General features: G+C 49.8%; 1 protein-coding gene across 1 annotated transcript in view; it reads right to left on the bottom strand.

The window, feature by feature from the left end:
- The window catches only part of LOC137522949 (phospholipase A2 inhibitor and Ly6/PLAUR domain-containing protein-like), a 94,068-nt gene that overhangs the window by 39,870 nt on the left and 33,840 nt on the right, over window positions 1–20,358 (bottom strand). Inside the window, exon 2 of the mRNA XM_068243107.1 lies at window positions 3,438–3,590. Within this exon, the coding sequence (XP_068099208.1) occupies window positions 3,438–3,590 (153 nt within the window). The remainder of the gene's footprint in view (window positions 1–3,437; window positions 3,591–20,358) is intronic.

Consider the following 20,358-nt stretch of genomic DNA (forward strand, 5'->3'; position numbering starts at 1 on the left):
CACGTTGGACTTCCACGATTCAGCGGGAATGGACAGCAGAAGAAGACGAGGAAGAAGGTGGGCGACGGCGTGATGCTGGTGATGATGATGAGGGTGCGTCAAGCTCAGAAGAACATGATGAGGATTCTGTTATGACTGTGGCAGACATGGCTCAATTCATGCTAGACTGCATTGAATGCGACCCGCGCGTTGTTCGAATTCTGGACGATGTGGATTACTGGGTTTATACCCTTCTGGATCCACGGTACAAAGACAATGTTCCAAAACTCATTGGAGAAAGTGTCAGACAGGTCAAAATTGAAGAATACCAGCAGGCCCTTGTGGAGACATTAGAGAGGAGATTGACATCCTCCTCCTCCTCTAGCCAGTTCCACGCCGACAGACTGACTTCCGCTAACCCAGGACGAGGAGGGGAACAAAGAACGCAAGCTGCAGGTAGTGCCCACAAGGGAATGGTATCGGCAGTGTCCTTGGAGTGGCAACATTTTCTGACACCCATGCAGCAGCCCACAGAACAGCAATCGCCCAGTTCCACCTCCAACACCGATCGCCTGCAGAAGATGGTCAAGGACTACATGTCAGATGGCGTAGCCGTGTTGAACAATCCACCTGCACCCTTCAATTATTGGGTCTCTAAGCTACACATCTGGCACGAACTGGCAATGTACGCAATAGAGGTGCTGGCTTGTCCTGCAGCCAGCGTTATGTCCGAACGCTGTTTCAGTGCTGCCGGAGGCATCATTACAGATCGGCGTATCCGCCTCTCCACAGCAAATGCAGACCGGCTGACACAAATTAAAATGAATCAATCGTGGATTGAAAACGACTACGCAACACTCCCCGAGTCCGACCCCGACCAAGGACCATGAACATCTGAGATGGCTTAGCGTTGCCACTTTCCGTAATACCCCATTTCTATTTATTAATCACTGCATGGCGACAAAACTCATTGCTTTGCTTTGAAAATAATACAAGATTGTTGTTACCTGTGCCAAAAAAAAAAAGACATTTTCCGCATTTAAAAGACAATTTCCCTTTGAAACTTAAAAATCGTTTTTCTCAAAAACTATAAGGCCTTTCGGAAAAAAATAGTTTCCTCTTATACCCACCCCCCCTGTCCACATACCCTGAAAATTTGGTCTATGTTACATGTAAGGAGGCTTTGCAAAGCAGGAAAGTTCGGGTCCCCATTGACTTCCATTATGTTCGGTGTTCGGCACGAATGTACCGAACATCGGGACACCGTTCGGCCGAACGTTCTCGAACCCGAACATCTGGATGTTCGCCCAACACTACTGGAGAGCCCACGCAGCACCGATCAGCAAAAATACCCCTGGCACAGAAGTGGTTAATCATCTGATATTGAGGGGGAAAACTACTCAAATGAAACCTATGAAACCTACCATCCACTTTAGAAACACAAGTATAAAGAAAAAAAATGCTACCGATGGTGTCATAGATAATCTAATAGATGAACACCTGAAATGTAATTGTTGAACACTGGTCTCAAGGTTTGAATGTGGCCCCGCCCATAGACATTACAGATAATTTGCGTTTGCCCTATACTTTCCTATGGTGCCATATTTTTTTTGACCCTTCACCCTTAAGTCAGGTAATTCAGGCCTCTGCTACAGTGCACATAATTCAAGCCTCTGCTACAGTGCACATAATTCAGGCCTCTGCTACAGTGCACATAATTCAGGCCTCTGCTACAGTGCACATAATTCAGGCCTCTGCTACAGTGCACATAATTCAAGCCTCTGCTACAGTGCACATAATTCAAGCCTCTGCTACAGTGCACATAATTCAGGCCTCTGCTACAGTGCACATAATTCAGGCCTCTGCTACAGTGGATGCAATTAACATTTTTTTTAGACAGGTAAACATGGTAGCCAATATAAATCTACAAATAAAACGTGATTTTCCTGCGATTACACATTACAAAGAGTCTCTGTGTCTAAAACATATTTTGGGGGAAAAGCTTTTTCATTGATTCCCCCTCCGCCATGCCACTGTCCATTGTTTTAGGGCACTTTATACCCCTTTATATAATACATTGTGGTTGCAAATATGCTCTGAAGGTTTCAGAAGCTCCCCTACCATTAAAGTAAGTGGGGTTGCTGCAAACTTCCAGTTCGTGAACTATCACAGACAAATTTGCGAATGGACCACAAATGTTTATTTTTGAAGTTTGTCCATCACTTATACTATAATATTATGGAGGCAAGGTAACAGACAAAGAACAGATTTGGCTATTTATGCTTACCTACTGGCCTATTTGGGGGCAGGAACTCAAAGGAGAAAGCACCAAGGGCCCTGAACACCATTCAGACCTAAACTCTGCATGTAGTTATCTCTTTTCTATACAGGATAATATTAGAATTTACAGCATTTTTTAGGAGAGGAGAGATTTTCAGTCCCACTTTACCTAGTTACCGCACCGCATGCAGCATATATACATCCTGTAGGACCTCATCTGAAGTCCCAGGGATGTAGATATTCATCTACCGCCTCCCACCCACGGCTGTGCATGCTCCTGCTTGCTCCCATGCACATTCTTTCCACCATCCGTTAGCGCACAAGTCAGTGAATTAAAACACAGTTCCCATTCACAGATCTATGACCAATGACATCAATGAGATGCCGTGGTAATTGATAAAATGAAAGTAAAACATGCAGACACTATTTTCTCCTCTGTTCACATTACACAGGAGGAATTAAACTGAGGGGGCATCAAGTGGCCAAATTGTAAAATTACACCTACATTCATTTCTTAAATAAAAATACATACATCGCCCCATTAAAATTAACCCCTTACCTCCTCCAATCTCCCATAGTTACCAAAATAAAACATTGGCATATAAAATAATGACATTTAAAAAAAAATACATAAATAGTTACCCTAGGGACTCAACTTTTGCATAATGCATTTCACGAGGGTATATTACTGCTATTTTTTTTCCAAATAAGCTTGCAATTATTGACACAAAACTGAAAAAATACACCTTTATTTCCAAATAAAATATTGTTGCCATTCATTGTGATAGGGACATTAAAACGGTGTAGCAACCGGGACAAATGGACAAAATAATACATGGGTTCTAATTACAGTAGCATGTATTATTTTGATTTATTTTTATTCCCATTAAAATGCATTCAGAATAAAAGAATTCTTAGCATAATGTACCACCAAAAGAAGTCCTAATTGGCGGTGAGAAAAAACAATATATAGATCATTTTGCTGTGATAAGTAGTGATGAAGTTATTGGCGAATGAGAGGGAGAAGCGCTGAAAGGTGAAAATTGCTCTGGTCCTTAAGGGGAAAAAACCCTTAGTGGTTAACTAGTTAATCCACCACATAAAGTCTTTGTGGATGTTCTATATTTTAATTTAGAAGAAAAAGTAAGAAGTAAAGAGGAATGGTGGAGCACACTTACATGAAGGCAGCGTTGGGGTGCAGTTGTCAGTCGTGCAGCATGCTGATGCCATCTTTGTCTTGAGTCCTCCATACACTGATATACTGCCACTTTTGGAGCATTGGTTTGTGGGTATGCATAACATGGCATATGCTGTAACTGTAACAGAGCCACCTGTGAGAAGGTAAAATCCATCATTCTCTGCACTTAAAATAAATAGAAGATCAAATTGTTATTCAAGATCTTGTACGTTTATTTCAGTGTTGAAAAGTGAAATATAACGTAGCATTATGATATGATCTTTAAAATATAAAATGCTTATGTACACAAACATTTGACACAAATTGAAATGCACTGTAGATGAATGTAGCTGCCATTTACAGTCCATGTTTTTATGATAGAGGCTTAGGCAGAGAACACACTTCACTTGTTTTGGCTACACGTTTTCAGCACAGAAAAACTAAGAACTCATGTTAACCACCCTGGCGTTCTATTACCTGCGCCAGGGTGACGGCGCAGCAGTTTTTTACATTTTTTTTAAATCATGTAGCTAGCCTAGCGCTAGCTACATGATGCCGCCCTCCCTGCGGCGTCCGGCGCGTAGCTTCGATCGCCGCCGGCGCGTACCTACGTAAGGAAATCCCGTTCTGAACTGGATTTCCTTAAAGTGAACCTTAAGCCAGAAAAAAAAATGAGTTTTACTCACCTGGGGCTTCTACCAGCCCCCTGCAGCAGTCCTGTGCCCTCGCAGCCACTCACTAATCCTCTGTTCCCGCTAGAACAACACATACAAAAATACGCGTTGTCACATATCTATGCGTTCGTAATGCGGCAACGCGTATTTTTGTACGCGTTGCGGCCCGCAATAGTGCTAATTACAGTCGAGAATGTGGAAAAAGCTACGCGTGGCCAGTCCTGACGGGCCTATCGGCAGACTGCTGTCCATAACTTTTTGTGTTCTATATTAATTTACTGTTTCACTTATATTCAGCTCATAGCCAGTGATCAACGTCAGTTACTTACAGGCACTGCAACCGGTCAGTCACTAAGTGTACTCAGTGACATTGTACCGTACTGTTAGTGCAGGCAGACCGCTGTCCACTCATTTTGTGTTCTATATTATTTTACTGTTCCACTTGTATTCAGCTCATAGCCAGTGATCAACTTCAGTTAGTTGCAGTCACTGCCACTGGTCAGTCACTAAGTTTACTCAGTGACATTGTACTGTGCTAATAGCGTGTAGCCAGTAACTTTGCTGTGCGCATAGTACAGTGAAACCGTGGCGCTGTCCGGTGATTTTTGAGTTCTATTACTGTATTCAGTATTTGTGAATTGCACCGTCTGCGCATTTGTTTTTGTTTTTTTTGTTTTTTTCTGAAAAATCAATAAGCCCCCTGTTATATTCCATCTGTCCACAGGCCCACACACATATTGACTGTAAAAATCAGCACACTTTATACACCTTAAAATATTTGTCATCCAATATGTCTGGCAGGGGTCATGGGGGGTGGCAGGAGAGGGAGTGCCATTGCCTCCGCCACTCCTGGGACTGCTCCATTGCCAGGGAGATGGCACTCAGCTGTATGGGGTCGTGGTGCAGCACATCCTGGGCCAAGTCAGCTGACACTGCTGTCAACAATTTTCCAAACTTCTTCGGGTCCCCGTGTGGTGGTTGAGCAGCTTGAACCTGACGTATTGATGGAGTTGATGAGTGAATCCTAGACCTCTGCTGTGAGCAGCACTCCCAGCAGCAGCAGCAGCCAATGCCCTCACGCTTGAGAGCGTTCTGTCCCTCAGTCAGGCATCTAGGAACATGTTAATGGCTGAAGCTCCGGACATACTGGGGACTGATGTGGAGGAGATTGTGCTTGGGCCAGGATCAGAAGTCTTATTGGATGATGAAGAGGGGTCTGTGTCTGGGGATGTAGGGGTGGAAGAGGAAGTGGGAGAGTCAGAAGAAGAGCTTTATCCTGATGATGATGATAATGATGATGATGAGGTTGTGGACTTCCAGTATGTGCAGAAGAAAGCTTGGAGCAGGATGATGAGTCACCTAGGCAAGTACATCGCCATATGTCAGGCAAGGCAGGTCCAGCAGTGGGCGTGGAAGAAGACAGGCCGCTGCTTCAGCCAGCACCACCATCAGCAGTAGTACCACTACTACCACCACCACCACCACGCAAACCCCAACCACAGAGAGAGCTTCTGCATCCTCTGCTTGCTGTAGTGGCCGGGGCCAAAGGTTATTGACATCCCCAATATGGAAATGTTTTGTAGTGTCAAGCCAGGATAAAACGTATGCGCTCTGTACTTTCTGCAGAAAAAAAATTGAGACGTATCCAAGATGGGTACCTCATCCCTCCAGGGCCACCTGAAGAGCTCACACCCCAATGAGTATGATAAGTTCTAGAGGATGCAGGCACTGCAAGCAGGGGGTGCTAAGAGCACAAGGCCACCGCAGCAGCATCATCCCTCCCTCAGGGTCGTGAAGCTCACGCCGCAGCACGCAAGTGACTACACCCTCCAGGGCAGGTGACACAGACATTGAGGCTGGTGAGGCCAGCCAGTCTTCCTCCTTGGCCTCCTCTATTTCCACTGCACCACAACATCAATATCAGACCCTGCTGAGCGACACCTTTCACCTGACCAAGCTTCTGCCTCCTGGTCACAGGCGCATCAGGAAACGAAATGGGTTGCTGGCCCGGACCATGGCATCAGGGCCGGGCCGAGGCAGAGGCTGGAGAGGCTCCAGCCTCAGGGCGCAGTGTAGGAGGGGGTGCAAAATTCATTCAGCTGTCATTCCCAATTTTGTTTGAAGCAGAAAGAAATAAGAAAAGGGGATACATGACAGTGACTGCAAGCCAGATAACTAGAGATTAAGGTGTTGGGGAGGTTGGGGGCCCTGGGGAGCCTCTTAGTCTAATAGCAATCAGTGTGGGAGGGATGGAGGGGCGCACTTTGGTTTCTCAGCCTTGGGTGCTGGAGGACCTTGTCCCGGCTCTGCATGGCATCACAGCTCCTTCCCTACTCCCTGGTACAGGAGGGGAGCGATATCTGCATGCTGCTCCAGTTTGGCATCCCCGAGTGGCAAATCCCCAGCCGCCAGGGCTGGTCCGCCCATGAGGCGGGGTGAAACATTTGGATGATCCAAAGCAGAATTTTTAGCAGGGTTTTAATGTTTTAATAAACTGTATTATGCGATGTTCAACTTTACATTGGCTCTAGGACTGTTTTTGATGGCAATGGCTGCCGGTGTATATGCATGCTAGCAAGAAATCTGAGGGTAAGCGGCCACTTCATAGGGAGAGGTGAAGGCTGCTTTCTGGCACGTTTGGGACCTATTCACTAGCTCTGGCAGTGTGTGAAGTGACACTAAGGGTGAAATAGTGTATACGTTACACCCTATTTTTCCGCCTACATGAGCATACTGGATCCCTGTGGAATATAAGCGCAGCAGTATTGGATCATCTAATCATGTAACGTCTATACAGAGGACACTGTTTGCAGCTGGAACTATTCACCAAGTACTATTTGACCGTGCGCAGCACTATCTATGACTTTTGTTGGGGTGAAACATTTGTGGGGGTGGCAACCGCCTGTCCGTGGGTGCGGGGGGCCGGCCGCCGTGCTGGAGGGGTAGCGGGTAGGAAGGGGGTATTGGGCCTAGCGGCGGGGAGGGGGTCGGACCCCCCTCCCTAGCCTGGGTCCCCCAATCTGCGCTCTCCCTCCAGCTTTAAAAAGTTAAGTTGCAGCTGCTGCTATTCAGTAAGAGTCACGGGCAGGGATCACTCACCTCTTCCGCGTTCCAGCGTGCGTTCCACTGTCATCACTTCCTGCAACGCCGCCCACTGTATTGTAAGTGGACGGCATTGCAGGAAGTGACAACTGTGGAACGCACGCTGGAACGCAGAAGAGGTGAGTGATCCCCGCCCGTTGACTCTTAATAGTAGTGGCTGCTGCTTAACTTTTTAAAGCTGGAGGGGGAGCGCAGATCGGGGGACCCAGGTGACGGAGGGGGGTCCAACCCCCCTTCCTGCCCGCTACCTCCTCCAGCTCGGCGGCCGGGGGGGGGGGGGGGGGTGGCAAATTCTTTTAAGTTTGCCTCTCTGGGGCCAGCCCTGCCAGCCGCCACTATTTCTTAAGGAACGCCATCCCAGCGCTCCACAAGTTTGTGGTGGAAAATGTGGGCCGTTCACTGGACTACGCCGTGGGCGAGCGGGTCTACATAACGATGGACTCATTGAGCAGCTGATTTGGGGCAAGCCGCTACCTGTCCTTTACGGTGCACTGGGTGACATTAGTGGAAGGGGGGGAGAACAAGAGCGCAGCAGGTCACTTGGTGGTGCCACCACGCAGGATCAGGGGAGATGCAGCAGGCTCCTGTGATTCCAGTCTCTCCACACCCCACAGCAAGCAAGCCCACCTCAGCAGCAGCAGCGCCAGGCCTCGCCACTGCCAAGCGCTGCTGAAATTGGTCAGCCTGGGGAAGGACAAACTGATGTCCGCCCACACTCTGGCCGCCCTCAGGCTGCAGGAAGAGAGGTGGCTGACCCCCAGAGGCCTTAAAGTAAGTTATGTGATGGCTGATAATGGGGCCAACCTGGTGGCCACATTGTAGCAGGGAAACCTCCAACACACCCCCTGCTTGGCCCACATTCTCAATCTCGTGGTGCAGTGCTTCCTGTGCACCTACCGGGGGATGAGTGAGCTGCTGCAAGATGCCGGGAGGTGGTGCGCTATTTCCGCCGCTCAGCCACTGCCTCTGCAAACCTGTCTGGCCAAAAGTGGAAATTGGGCAAGCCACAACACCGCTTAATTATTTATGTACCAACTCACTGGAATTCAACTCTGGCCATGCTGGAGCGGCTGTGTCAGCACAGGTTGGCTCTCAGGGCTTACATTTTCGACCAAAGCATCCCCAGCAACCAGCAACTCCCTGTCATCATCACTGCAGCACAGTGGACACTGATGCAGCAAGTGTGCCTGGTGCTGACTCCCTTCCTGCAGGGAACCAAGATGGTCAACCGAGAGCAGGCCTCTGTATGTGAGTGGGTGCCCCTGGTTTGCCTGCTGGACAGGGCAATGTGCGATTTTATGGAAGAGGGGGAGGCACTCCTGATACAGCTAGACTAGGAGCAGATGGCAGCACACTACAGCTCACAGGAGGACTTACAGGTAGTGGAAGAGGTGGAGGAGTTGGAGGTCCCTAAACTTAATGCTGAGGAGGAGGAGGAACAGGGCCAATGCCATTGTATGGGGATGGCGGCATCAGGAGGAGGACACGGCACAGGAAGAGGACAGGCATGTCATATGGGTCAAGAACGATGACGATGAAGATGTTGTTGCCAATGCCCACTTTTTCACCATGGCTGCGCACATGTTGTACTGCCTTCGCAGGGACCCCCGGGTGATCCAGATGCGGCAAAGGGAGGACATCTGGATCACCTTGATGGTGGACCCACGTCTGAAGGGGAAGCTGGAAGAGTACATGACGCCATCCACCACCGAGCAACGCACAAGGGAATTGCAGGAGGCCCTTGTGCACAGACTACTGGAAGCATTCCCCCAGCCTTCCACCCCCACTGCTGTTGTTCTGCCAACCCAGCAACAGGTGCCTGTGGCTGCCACCAGCAGCAGCAGCACCACCAGCAGCATCAGCAGCAGCCGGTGCCCTGGAGACCTGCTGAGCCTGTGCAAGAGCCTGTATGCAGTGCAGATGCCCAGAACAGAGGTGCCAGCAGACAAAGCATCCTCCTCCAACCACCAGCTGTGACTGACCAGCATGGTGTCTGACTACATGGGGTCATTCAGCTGGCTTAATGACAGACAGTGCCATGGACCCCTTGGAGTACTTGGTCAAGAGACTGGACATCTGGAGAGAGCTTGCCCAGTATGCCCTGGAAGTTCTTTCCTGTCCCTCTTCCAGTGTCCTCTCCGAGAGATGCTGTAGTGCGGCCAGTGGCGTGGTCACCAAGAAGCGCTCTCGGCTGTCCTACGCCTCTGTGGACAAACTCACCTTCCTGAAAATAAACCAGGCTTGGGTGGAAGGTGACTTCCTGGCCCCTATTGTCGGCCACAGGGGGACATGAGGTGGCTGCTGCCATTTGTTAACCATGCCTACCTTTGCAAAGCAAGTTAGAACCTGCCTGCCTTGGTTACTTTTTTTTTTGTGGCTGTGGTACTACCAGCGAGGTACCATGGTCATTCTGTGCTGCCGCACTGACCGCTTAGTCCTCCTCCTGCTGCCACTGATGTTCTGTTTCCCTACTAAAGTCTGCGTGTTCCCACCGCCTGGGTCTACGGAATACATCTATTTTTTTGGGGCAGCATTATCATGCTGTGGTACCACCAGTGAGCTGCCATGGTCGTTCTGTGCTGCCGCACTGACCGCCTAGTTCTCCTGACTCTCTACTAAAGTCTGTGTTTCCACGGATGCATATACATTTTTTGGGCATTATTATCATGCTGTGCTACCACCAGTGAGGTGCAATGGTCATTCTGTGCTGCCGCACTGGCCGCTGTAATGATCTGCTCAGCTGTCTGCATGGGCAGACAGCTGTTTGTCCATTCTTTAGGTCTGAGTGCTGCAGGTCTCTGGAAAAGAGACCTGTCTTCACTTTGCAAGTTTCAGAGTTGCTCTGCTGGTGAGGAATTTTCATACACTTGTCCTGAAAATTGCCTAGCTGCCTCCTTTGATGACTTGCAGTATAAATACCTTGTGCTCCCATAATTCCTTGCTGGTCATGATGGTTTGTTCCTGCAAAACTCTCCTGGAGAATCAGCCTTTGCTATTGTTTGCTAAGATTATCTTAGAGTAATTCCTTGGGACTGCACTAGGCATCCCTTCTAGCGTAGTCAGGTTGTATTACCTGTTTGCCTTGTACTGTCTCTCTGTTGCGATTGTCTTGTCACCAGCGGTGGTCAACAGGAAATCGTTCTGTCTGTTTGGTTTGCACTCGCCCTAGCGGTAGTGGCGGTGGTTCCTTCTGTACTCTGTCTGGAAGTGTAGGCCAGAGCTGCGGATGCTACTGGTTACTCCTTCTGTCTTGCGATTGTCTTGTCGCCAGCGGCGGTCGACAGGAAATCATTCTGTCTGTCTGGATCGCATCCACTCTAGCGGTAGTGGCGGTGGTTCCTTCTGTACTCTGTCTGGGAGTGTAGGCCAGAGCTGCGGTTGCTACTGGCTACTCCTTCTGTCTGTCTTGTCTGATACGAACGATTGCTGTAGGCTCGGTGAGGTAACCGTTTAGCAAGCGTTCGCGTTCTCTATTTCGTGTTTGTGTTTCATTGGTTAGTTAGGGTGGCACGCTCATCACTGGGCGCCTAATGCGCGGTGATCGTGTCTTAAACGCGTTCGCTGTTGCGAACGAGTGCGGTGTTCACATCTAGCTAGCGTTTGTTATTTTCCTTGATGTTCTGATCATTGTTATTTGCTTTGTCTTTCTTGCTACACTTGTGCTCTGTCTAATTCGGTCTTGTGTCACTATTTGGCAATCGCCACTCTTGCGATTGCGTTTCCACTTCATTTCCGTTCTTGTGTGTTCGCCGTCATTGGGTGGCGACTAGATTGGTGGACACACATACATTCTGTCTCTGTGCTCTCTATCTTTAAGGGCTATCTTGCCCTGCATTGCTTCAACTCATACAATTCCCACCTGCCATCTGTGGCAGTGCAGAGGCTGTGTTCGTCTGCACTCCACAGCTCCATCTGCCGGTGGGAATTTCCCTCTACAGGTGCATAGCACCAAAGCTGGGTTCTGTTAAAATACACGCTTGTGGAGGATTTCCGCAGTGTCAGCGCGCATCCTGTGCGCTGACCACGGAAATAATTCCCCAATCGTTACAACCGCTTAGTCCTCCTGACTCTCTAATAAAGTCTGCTTTCCCAACGCCAGGGTCCATGGATGCATATACATTTTTTGGGCAGCATTATCATGCTCTGGTAGCACCAGTGAGGTGCCATGGTCATTCTGTGCTGCCGCACAGACCGCTTACTCAGCCTGACTCTCTACTAAGGTCTGTGTTCCCAACGCCATGGTCCACGGATGCATATACATTTTTTGGGCAGCATTATCATGCTGTGGTACTACCAGTAAGGTGCCATGGTCGTTCTGTGCTGCCGCACTGACCGGTTAGTCCTCCTGACTCTCTACTGAAGTCTGCGTTCCCAACGCCTGGGTCCACGGATGCATATAATTTTTTTGGGCAACATTATCATGCTGTGGTACCACCAGTGAGGTGCAATGGTTGTTCTGTGCTGCTGCACTGACCACTTAGTCCCCCTGACTCTCTAATAAAGTCTGCGTTCCCAACGCCAGGGTCCACAGATGTATATACATTTTTTGGGCAGCATTATCATGCTCTGGTAGCACCAGTGAGGTGCCATGGTCATTCTGTGCTGCCGCACTGACCGCTTAGTCCTCCTGACTCTCTACTAAGGTCTGCATTCCCAATGCCAGGGTCCACTGAGAACTCTGCTGTGTCATGTCATTGCTATCGCTGCCCAAAGAAAAACCTTGGGCTCCCCAAGTAAAAGAGGTTGACTTTGAACGGAGATCCGCAAACATAAACCGCAAATATTAATGTTAAAAGAGACATATTTTAAGGATAACTGCGTACCTAAACTACCAAAAACTATGTTCGATAGATGGTTCTTTAGCAACTCTCCCACAACGAGAGCAAGGGGATTAGCTATAGCAATACTCTTCAAGTATTGTATGTTGATATGGATGGTTCTGGGAGGTTTCTATTTGTTAATACCCAATGGGGGAATAGGAAATTTCATTCAACCACATGATAGACTGCTGGAGATATCTCCATCCTTTAGATAAAGAATTCTCTTATTATTCACATGTCCATAAGACTTACTCTAGGTTAGATACTTTATGGGTTGATCCATATTATTTAAATTTGTTCTCTAGAGCTGAAATAGAAAGCATAACAATATCAGATCATGCTGCAGTATGGATGGAGATATCTCTTCAGACTTCACATAGAGGGGAGAAACATTGGTGCTTAAATGAAAATCTCTTACATGATGATGAACCTAAACAAAAGGTTGTGCTAGCTATTTCCCACTATTTTAGAGAATACAATACTCCAGACATATTCAAAAGCATTTTATGGGAAACTCATAAACCTGTCATCGGGGGGGAATTGATATCTCAAGGTGTTAGATATAAAAAACAAGACCAAGCTCTACTTTTATCCTCCTTAGCCAAAATTAATGAGCTTCAAATGAGACATATAACTTCGCCTACAATAGAAAACGAAAACGCCCTAAAACAGAAGAGAAAGATTCAAATATTGGATAATCAGACAAGACGTAGACAAAAACTATGGTTAACTTCCTTATATGAATATAGTGATAAATGTGGCACACTGTTGGCAAACAACATAAAGAAAAAGAGACTGTCCAGTTATGTACACAAGCTTAAAGAGAACCTGTACTGAGTAAAATTATTTAAAATAAACACATGAGGTAACTTCAAATGAAAATTACAGTTACCTCACCGTCAGTTCCTCTCAGAAGCTCACCATTTTCTTCTTACAGTGATCCCTTCCAGTTCTGACAACATTTTGTCAGAACTGAAATATATCAGTTGCTGTCAGTTATATATCAGTTGCTGTCAGTTACAGCTGAGAGGATAACTGATGTGTCCATGTTTCCCTATGGCTCAAGTGGGCGATGTTACAGTTTAACAGTGTACTGACCAGGAAGCTGTTATGGGGTAATAGCCATTTTCAAAATGGAGGACGGAGAATTCCATTGATCACAGTGGACAAACAGGACGCAGGAGAGGGAAAATAGAGTGAGAAGTAGTGTACACAGGAGGTTAGTATGACTGGTGTATGTTTATTTTGACTTTTAATTTTCAGTTCAGGTTTTCTTTAAAGATAAAGAGGGGAGAATGGAATTTCAGGCTCATAAAATTGGCAACCTGTAGACTATTATGAGTCTTTATATAACATTAACCTCCTTGCCGGTTATCCCGAGCTCAGCTCGGGGTAACCTGCGCAGGAGGATATCTCAGGCCCCGCTGGGCCGATTTGCATAATTTTTTTTTTGTTACAAGCAGCTAGCACTTTGCTAGCTGCTTGTAACTTCCGATCGCCGCCGCTCGCCGCCGATCCGCCGCAATCCGCCGCGCCGAGTCGCTCCCCCCCGCCCCAGAGCCCTGCGCTGCCTGGCCAATCAGTGCCAGGCAGCGTTGAGGGGCGGATCGGGATTCCCTATGACGTCCCGACGTCCATGACGTCGGTGACGTCATCCCGCCCCGTCGCCATGGCGACCGGGGAAGCCCTGCAGGAAATCCCGTTCTCAACGGGATTCCCTGCATACTCTGATCGCCGAAGGCGATCGGAGTGGGTGGGGGGATGCCGCCGCTTAGCGGCTATCATGTAGCGAGCCCTTGGCTCGCTACATGATTTAAAAAAAAAAAAAATTAAAAAAATGTGCGCCGCTGCCTCCTTGCCGGATTTTTTAGACCGGCAAGGAGGTTAATAAGGATCAATCAGAAGATGAAGTGTCTTCTTGTAAAGCAAAAATAAGACAATATCTTAGGTGGGTTCAGGTGCCGAGATAGGGTGCAGAGTAGTGTAAGGATCTAGAGGAAGATATAAAGACAGGTGAATTGAAAATGGCTCTTAAATCAATGTCAAATGGGAAAACACCTTGGCCAGATGGCTTCTCCAAAAAAATACTATACTACTTATGCTGATGTTCTTTTGCCCCACCTATGTAATATGCTTAATGGTTTAAAAAGGGGAGAACATATTACACAACAGGGTCAAGAAGCTCACATTGTTGTGATCCCCAAGGAAGGAAACAACCCTGCCTTGTGTCAGAGCTATAGGCCTATATCACTTATACATTTTGATGCTAAGCTCTTTGCAAACATCCTTGCTTCTAGAATGAAATATGAGTTGCCATCCCTGGTTCACCCTGATCAGGCAGTATTTGTAGTTGGGAGAGAAGCTAGAGAAAATTCCTATAAAGATTTAAACATACTACACTGTGCCAGTCGGACATCTACTCCATTAGTAGCTTTATCTACTGACGCAGAAAAGGCATTTGACAGGGTGAACTTGGGATTGATACAGGTGATATTAGAGCACATCAGTGGTGCTCAGCAGAGCTCGAATATTCGAGTAGCTCGAATATTCGAGCTCTTTTTCAGCTATTCGAGCTCGGTATTCGAGCTCCGAATAGCTGGAGCTATTCGAATGGGCTATCCGAGTACACTCGAATAGCCCATTCACTATTCGAGCTATTCGAGCAACTCGGCGCTATTCGAGCTCGGTACCGAGCTCGAATAGCGTCATAGCCCAGATTGATGTCCTTAGAGCCAATCAGAGGGCTCCCAGGCCCTCTGACGGCAGCCAATCACAGAGGGGGACCCTGGCCAGCCCCTACCCTATAAATAGCGGCCGCCATGTTCCGTTTCTCCATGCTTGCCTGAGACTTGTACAGAGAGAGAGTTGCTCCTTTGTGCTTTGGCTTAGCAAGTGCTCTATTGTGATCATTTACCTAGCGTTTTTGCTCACCTACACCTGCCATATACACCTATATTGTTGTTAGTTAGATAGACATTGTATTTTAGTTAGTAGCTTGTGTGTTACATTAGAGACAGGCAGCTGCTGCAAGCTTACAGGTTTAGGCCTCAGGGGGGCCTTGCCTCTGTGGGCAGCTGTCCTCTGTTTATTTCTCTCATCTATACCAGTATTTCTGCTGTCCTTTACTAATAGTATTGTAGTTATACTGTACTAGGAGTAGGACACTCACTGACTGTCACTGTTTATAGGCTACTAGCTAGCTCCTGCGTGTGTGCACTCACTCACTGTCTGTGTGTACACACACTCTATTTCCTTCTGATTACTGATAGATTATTGTTAGTTAGTTGTACTTACTTACTACTTACTCTTACTGTACCCGTAGGGACACTCACTGTCACTGTTCATATAGGCTACTAGCTCCTGCGTGTGCGCACTGCACTCACTGTCTGAGTGTACACACACAACACACACTCTATTTCCTTCTGATCGCTGATTGATTATCGTAATTAGTTAGTTCTACTTACTGTTACTACTTACTCTTACTGTACTAGGAGTCTAGGACACTCAGTCACTGTCCATAGGCTACTAGCTCCTGCGTGCGTGCACTCACTGTCTGAGTGTACACACACCCACACTCCATTTCCTTCTGATCGCTGATTGATTATTGTAATTAGTTAGTTCTACTTACTGTTACTACTTACTCTTACTGTACTAGGAGTCTAGGACACTCAGTCACTGTGTTCATAGGCTACTAGCTCCTGCGTGCGTGCACTCACTGTCTGAGTGTACACACACTAAATTTACTTGTGATTACTACTGATTATTGTAACTGCTAGTTGTACTTCCTGACTGTTACTACTTACTTACTGTACTAGGGGACACTCACTCAGTCACCTCACCAACCAACCCACTCCATTAAAGTACCCCACTTTTCACCCGCCCTTTTACAAAACTTTTGTCTATACGCCCAAAACATTTAAGATGTCTGGAAGTGGCAGCCAGCGCGGTTTGGGCAAGGGGAAGGGCAGCAAGGGAATCAGGAGGAGAGGGAGCAGCATTGTGGCAAGCCGCGGGCGCGCCACCATGCACAGTTCCGCAGCAGCAGCAGCAGCGTCAGTGGCTAACATTCCTCCCATAGCCACTGGCCGTGGACGCCTTGGGCGCCGCCCAGCAGGAGCATCTGCAACTCACGCTGCAGAGACACAGCAGCAGCAGCGTGTAGCACCTGCTCCCATTTTCCTCCAGCCGGGTCGGAAACGTCCCATTGAGGAAAAGGATGCAGACACTGTGGTGCAACTCATGACGGAGGATGAGCAGCCCGCCATCAGCTCTGCATCCGAGGCCTCCACCCTCACCACCACCACCACCCCTGTTCGCAGCAGCCGCCCAGCAGGGTCTGGGGAGGAGGCCAGTTCACCGTCACTCGCCGACCTGTCATTCAGCAGTCTTTTGACCCCAGGCATCATGAGTAAATTGTCTGCTGTTGTTGGCGATCTTGAGGAGGAGATGCTGATGGGCACTTTGGGGGATGAGGGATTGGACAGCAAGACTGTGGCGACAGTCAAGCAGCCCATCCATGCATCAGGAGAGGAGTTTGGGGGTTCCTCATCCCAGCAGGACATGTTTCAGGAGGGGGAGGATGATGATGACCCGGTGACAGACAGAGACTGGGTGCCACCACCTCCAGGGGATGTCGTCCTCAGCAGCTCTGAGGAGGAGGAGGAGGATGCGCTTGTGGGCCTTGCAAGGAGGCGCATCATTGCAAGCATTGGCAGCGTCCCACAGCCTGCTGGTGTCTCAGGCTCAGCAGCAGCAGCAGCAGCATCAGCCAGTACCACCCCCAGCCGCACCCAAGCCCCCCCCCCAACCACCACAGGGAGACAGGCAGCAGCGCTTCCATGCCGTAGGGGGAAGTTTCTGTCACCAATCTGGCGGTTTTTCACCATGCCCACTGTGTACAGCAAGTACGCCACTTGCAACCACTGTCAGCGGAAGTTGAGCAGAGGTGCAGACCCCTTAAAGTTCAGCACCAGCTCGCTCATCAACCACCTTGCGGCTAAACATTTCCACCAGCATGAGGAGTTCCAGAGGCTGAAGGCATCTGCTGCTGGCAGTGGCACCACACCCATCACTGCACAGCCTTCAGCAGCAGCAGCAGCAACAGCAGCCACCCGCCCTCCTGCTCCTCCAGCAGCACCAGCAGGAGTGCGGAAACGCACTGCTCCTCCCCCCTCTGCAACTCCTGCCGCCGACACTGAGGCCTGTTCTGGCAGCCACTCCTCAGTGGCCTCCTCTGCTGTGTCTGCTGATTCCCGTGTCAGCAAAAGGCCACGCCAGAGCCTTTTGAGCGAGTCCTTCCAGGGGGTGGTTAGGGCTCTGCCTCCCAGCAGCCGTCGCGTGCGGCAGCTGAACGGCTTGCTGGCACGGGCCATGTGCTCCCAACTCCTGCCGTACACGCTCGTGCAGGAGGGGAGCGACATTCGTGCGCTGCTTGCTTGCGCAGCCCCAGACTGGCAGCTCCCCAGCAGACACTTCTTTGCCCGCAAGGCCAGTCCTGCACTGCACCGCTTTGTGATGGCCAATGTGGAGCGAGGGCTGGAGCACGCGGTTGGTGAAAGGGTCCACGTCACCATGGACTCCTGGAGCAGCCGCTTCGGGACAGGCCGCTACCTGTCCTTCACTGTCCACTGGGTCAGCTTGGTGGAAGGGGGTGAGGATGGGAGAGCAGCAGCGGGCACAGCAGCAGCAGCAACACAGTGGGTGGTGCCACCCCGCAGGCTCAGGGGAACTGCAGCAGGTTCCTCCGATCCTCTGCCATCCTCCGGCACACCTGGCCAAACCCCCCGCCTCAGCAGCAGCGTGAAGGCCCGCCACTGCCAAGCGCTGCAAAACTTGGTCAGCCTTGGGAAGACCAAGCTGACGGCAACCCATGTGTTGGCCAAACTCCAGGAGCAGGAGAGGATTTGGCTGACCCCCAGAGGCCTCAGAGTCGGAGAGGTGGTGGCCGACAATGGGGCCAATCTGGTTGCCGCAATAGACAGGGGAAACCTGACCCACATCCCCTGTCTTGCCCACGTGCTGAACCTGGTGGTGCAGAAGTTCCTGCGCACCTACCAGGGGATGGGCGAACTGCTGGAAACGGCAAGGAATGTTGTGCGTCACTTCCGGCGCTCGGCTGCAGCCTGTGCGAGCCTGGAAGACGTGCAAAAGGAGCTGGATCTGCCACGCCATCGGCTGATCCTTGACGTTCCGACTCGCTGGAACTCCACCCTGGCGAAGTTGGAGCGTCTGGTTGAACAGAAGCACGCTGTCAACCAGTACCTTGCCCTGGCCACTGTTTCCGCCGCTCAGAGAAGGGACAAGACCAGCAACATCCCGTCCATCGTCCCCGATGATGACTGGAGGCACATGCAGCAGGTGTGCTTTGTGCTGGCTCCCTTCCTGCAGGCCACAAACATGGTGAGCAGGGACCATGCTCTGGTCTGCGAGTGCGTGCCCCTGGTTTCTCTGCTGAACAGGGCCCTCGATGCTTTGCTGGAACAGGGAGCGGCAGCCTTGGACCAGCAGGAGCGGCAACCAGCTGCGCAGTCCACCTCTGAGGGGGAGGAGGAGGAGGACTTGGTGGAGGTCCCTGACCTGGCTGCTGATGAGGGGGATCAGCACAGCGCAGCTGAGTTGGTGCGGGGGTGGAGAGAGGATGAGGCGGCAGAGGAGGAGGATGAGGACAGCACTGACGTCGATGTGCCAGCAGACGTGGCCCGCCTCTTCCCAATGGCAGCGCACATGCTGACGTGCCTGCGCAGGGACCCCAGGGTGATCCAGATGAAGCAGAGGGAGGACATCTGGATCAGCATGATGTTGGACCCACGCCTCAAGGGGAAGTTGAGCCAGTTCCTGCCGCCTGCAGGAGGAGACCCAGCGCAACAAATAAGGAGCTTGCAGCAGGCCCTTGTTGAGCGCTTGGAGGAAGCCTTCCCCCAGCCTTCCACTCCCACTGTCCAGCAGCCAGCACAGAGGCAGCAGCAGGTGCCTGCATCCAGCAGCAGCAAGCGCCCCACAGACCTGCTGTCTCTCAGCCACGAGCTCTACAGGACTGTAGAGGCTCCGGCAGCAGTGACTAGCTCGTACAGCGGGCTTGACAGCGATGCCCCTGTTGATCCCATGGAGTATTGGGTCAAGCGCATGGAGATCTGGAGCGAGCTGGCGCAGTACGCCCTGGAAGTGCTGTCCTGCCCCCCTTCCAGCGTGCTGTCCGAGCGCTGCTTCAGTGCAGCTGGTGGCGTGGTCACCGAGAAACGCTCACGTCTGTCTCACAAGTCTGTGGACAGACTGACGTTTCTCAAGATGAACCAGGCGTGGGTGGAAGGCGAGTTCCTGGCCCCTGTTGTCGGCGAGAGGGGGACATGAACTGGCTGCCGGAACCATCGTTAATGTGCCTTACCACCCTTTACCACCTCCTGGCTCCTGCTCACTAAGCCAGCCTGGTTCACTTTGACTATTACGTCGCCTGCAGCCACACATTTTACACCTACAGTGGGCTGCTGTGTACTGCCCTTCTGCTGTCTGTCTGTGTTTCCCACTGCCAGGGTACACAGAATTACCTTCTTCTGCTGCCACTCTGCCACCAGCTATTACGTCAAACAATAGCTATATTGGTTGTAAAACCAAAAACCAAAAAACCATTAAAAAAAAAAAGGTTTAATTTTTCTGAGGTGCCCGGGTTGAAAACTGTGTTGTCCCAGTTGTGTATTGGACACAATGTGGGCTGCACGACCGCTGTCTGGGACCTCCTGTTGTGTTTATTTACAGCCCTGGTATCACCGCTAGGTACCAGGGCTATTATGTCACGCTGCCTACCTGCTGCCACACTCACACTGCTCCTCCATACCTCCTCCTGCTGCTGCTGCTGCTGTCTGTCTGTGTTTCCCACTGCCAGGGTACACAGAATTACCTTCTTCTGCTGCCACTCTGCCACCAGCTATTACGTCAAACAATAGCTATATTGGTTGTAAAACCAAAAACCAAAAAACCATTAAAAAAAAAAAAGGTTTAATTTTTCTGAGGTGCCCGGGTTGAAAACTGTGTTGTCCCAGTTGTGTATTGGACACAATGTGGGCTGCACGACCGCTGTCTGGGACCTCCTGTTGTGTTTATTTACAGCCCTGGTATCACCGCTAGGTACCAGGGCTATTATGTCACGCTGCCTACCTGCTGCCACACTCACACTGCTCCTCCATACCTCCTCCTGCTGCTGCTGCTGCTGCTGTCTGTCTGTGTTTCCCACTGCCAGGGTACACAGATGATTTACCTTCTGCTGCCACTCTGCCACCAGCTATTACGTCAAACAATAGCTATATTGGTTGTAAAACCAAAAACCAAAAAACCA

Source organism: Hyperolius riggenbachi, chromosome 6 (assembly GCF_040937935.1).
Source record: "Hyperolius riggenbachi isolate aHypRig1 chromosome 6, aHypRig1.pri, whole genome shotgun sequence".
NCBI classification, from domain to species: Eukaryota; Metazoa; Chordata; class Amphibia; order Anura; family Hyperoliidae; genus Hyperolius; species Hyperolius riggenbachi.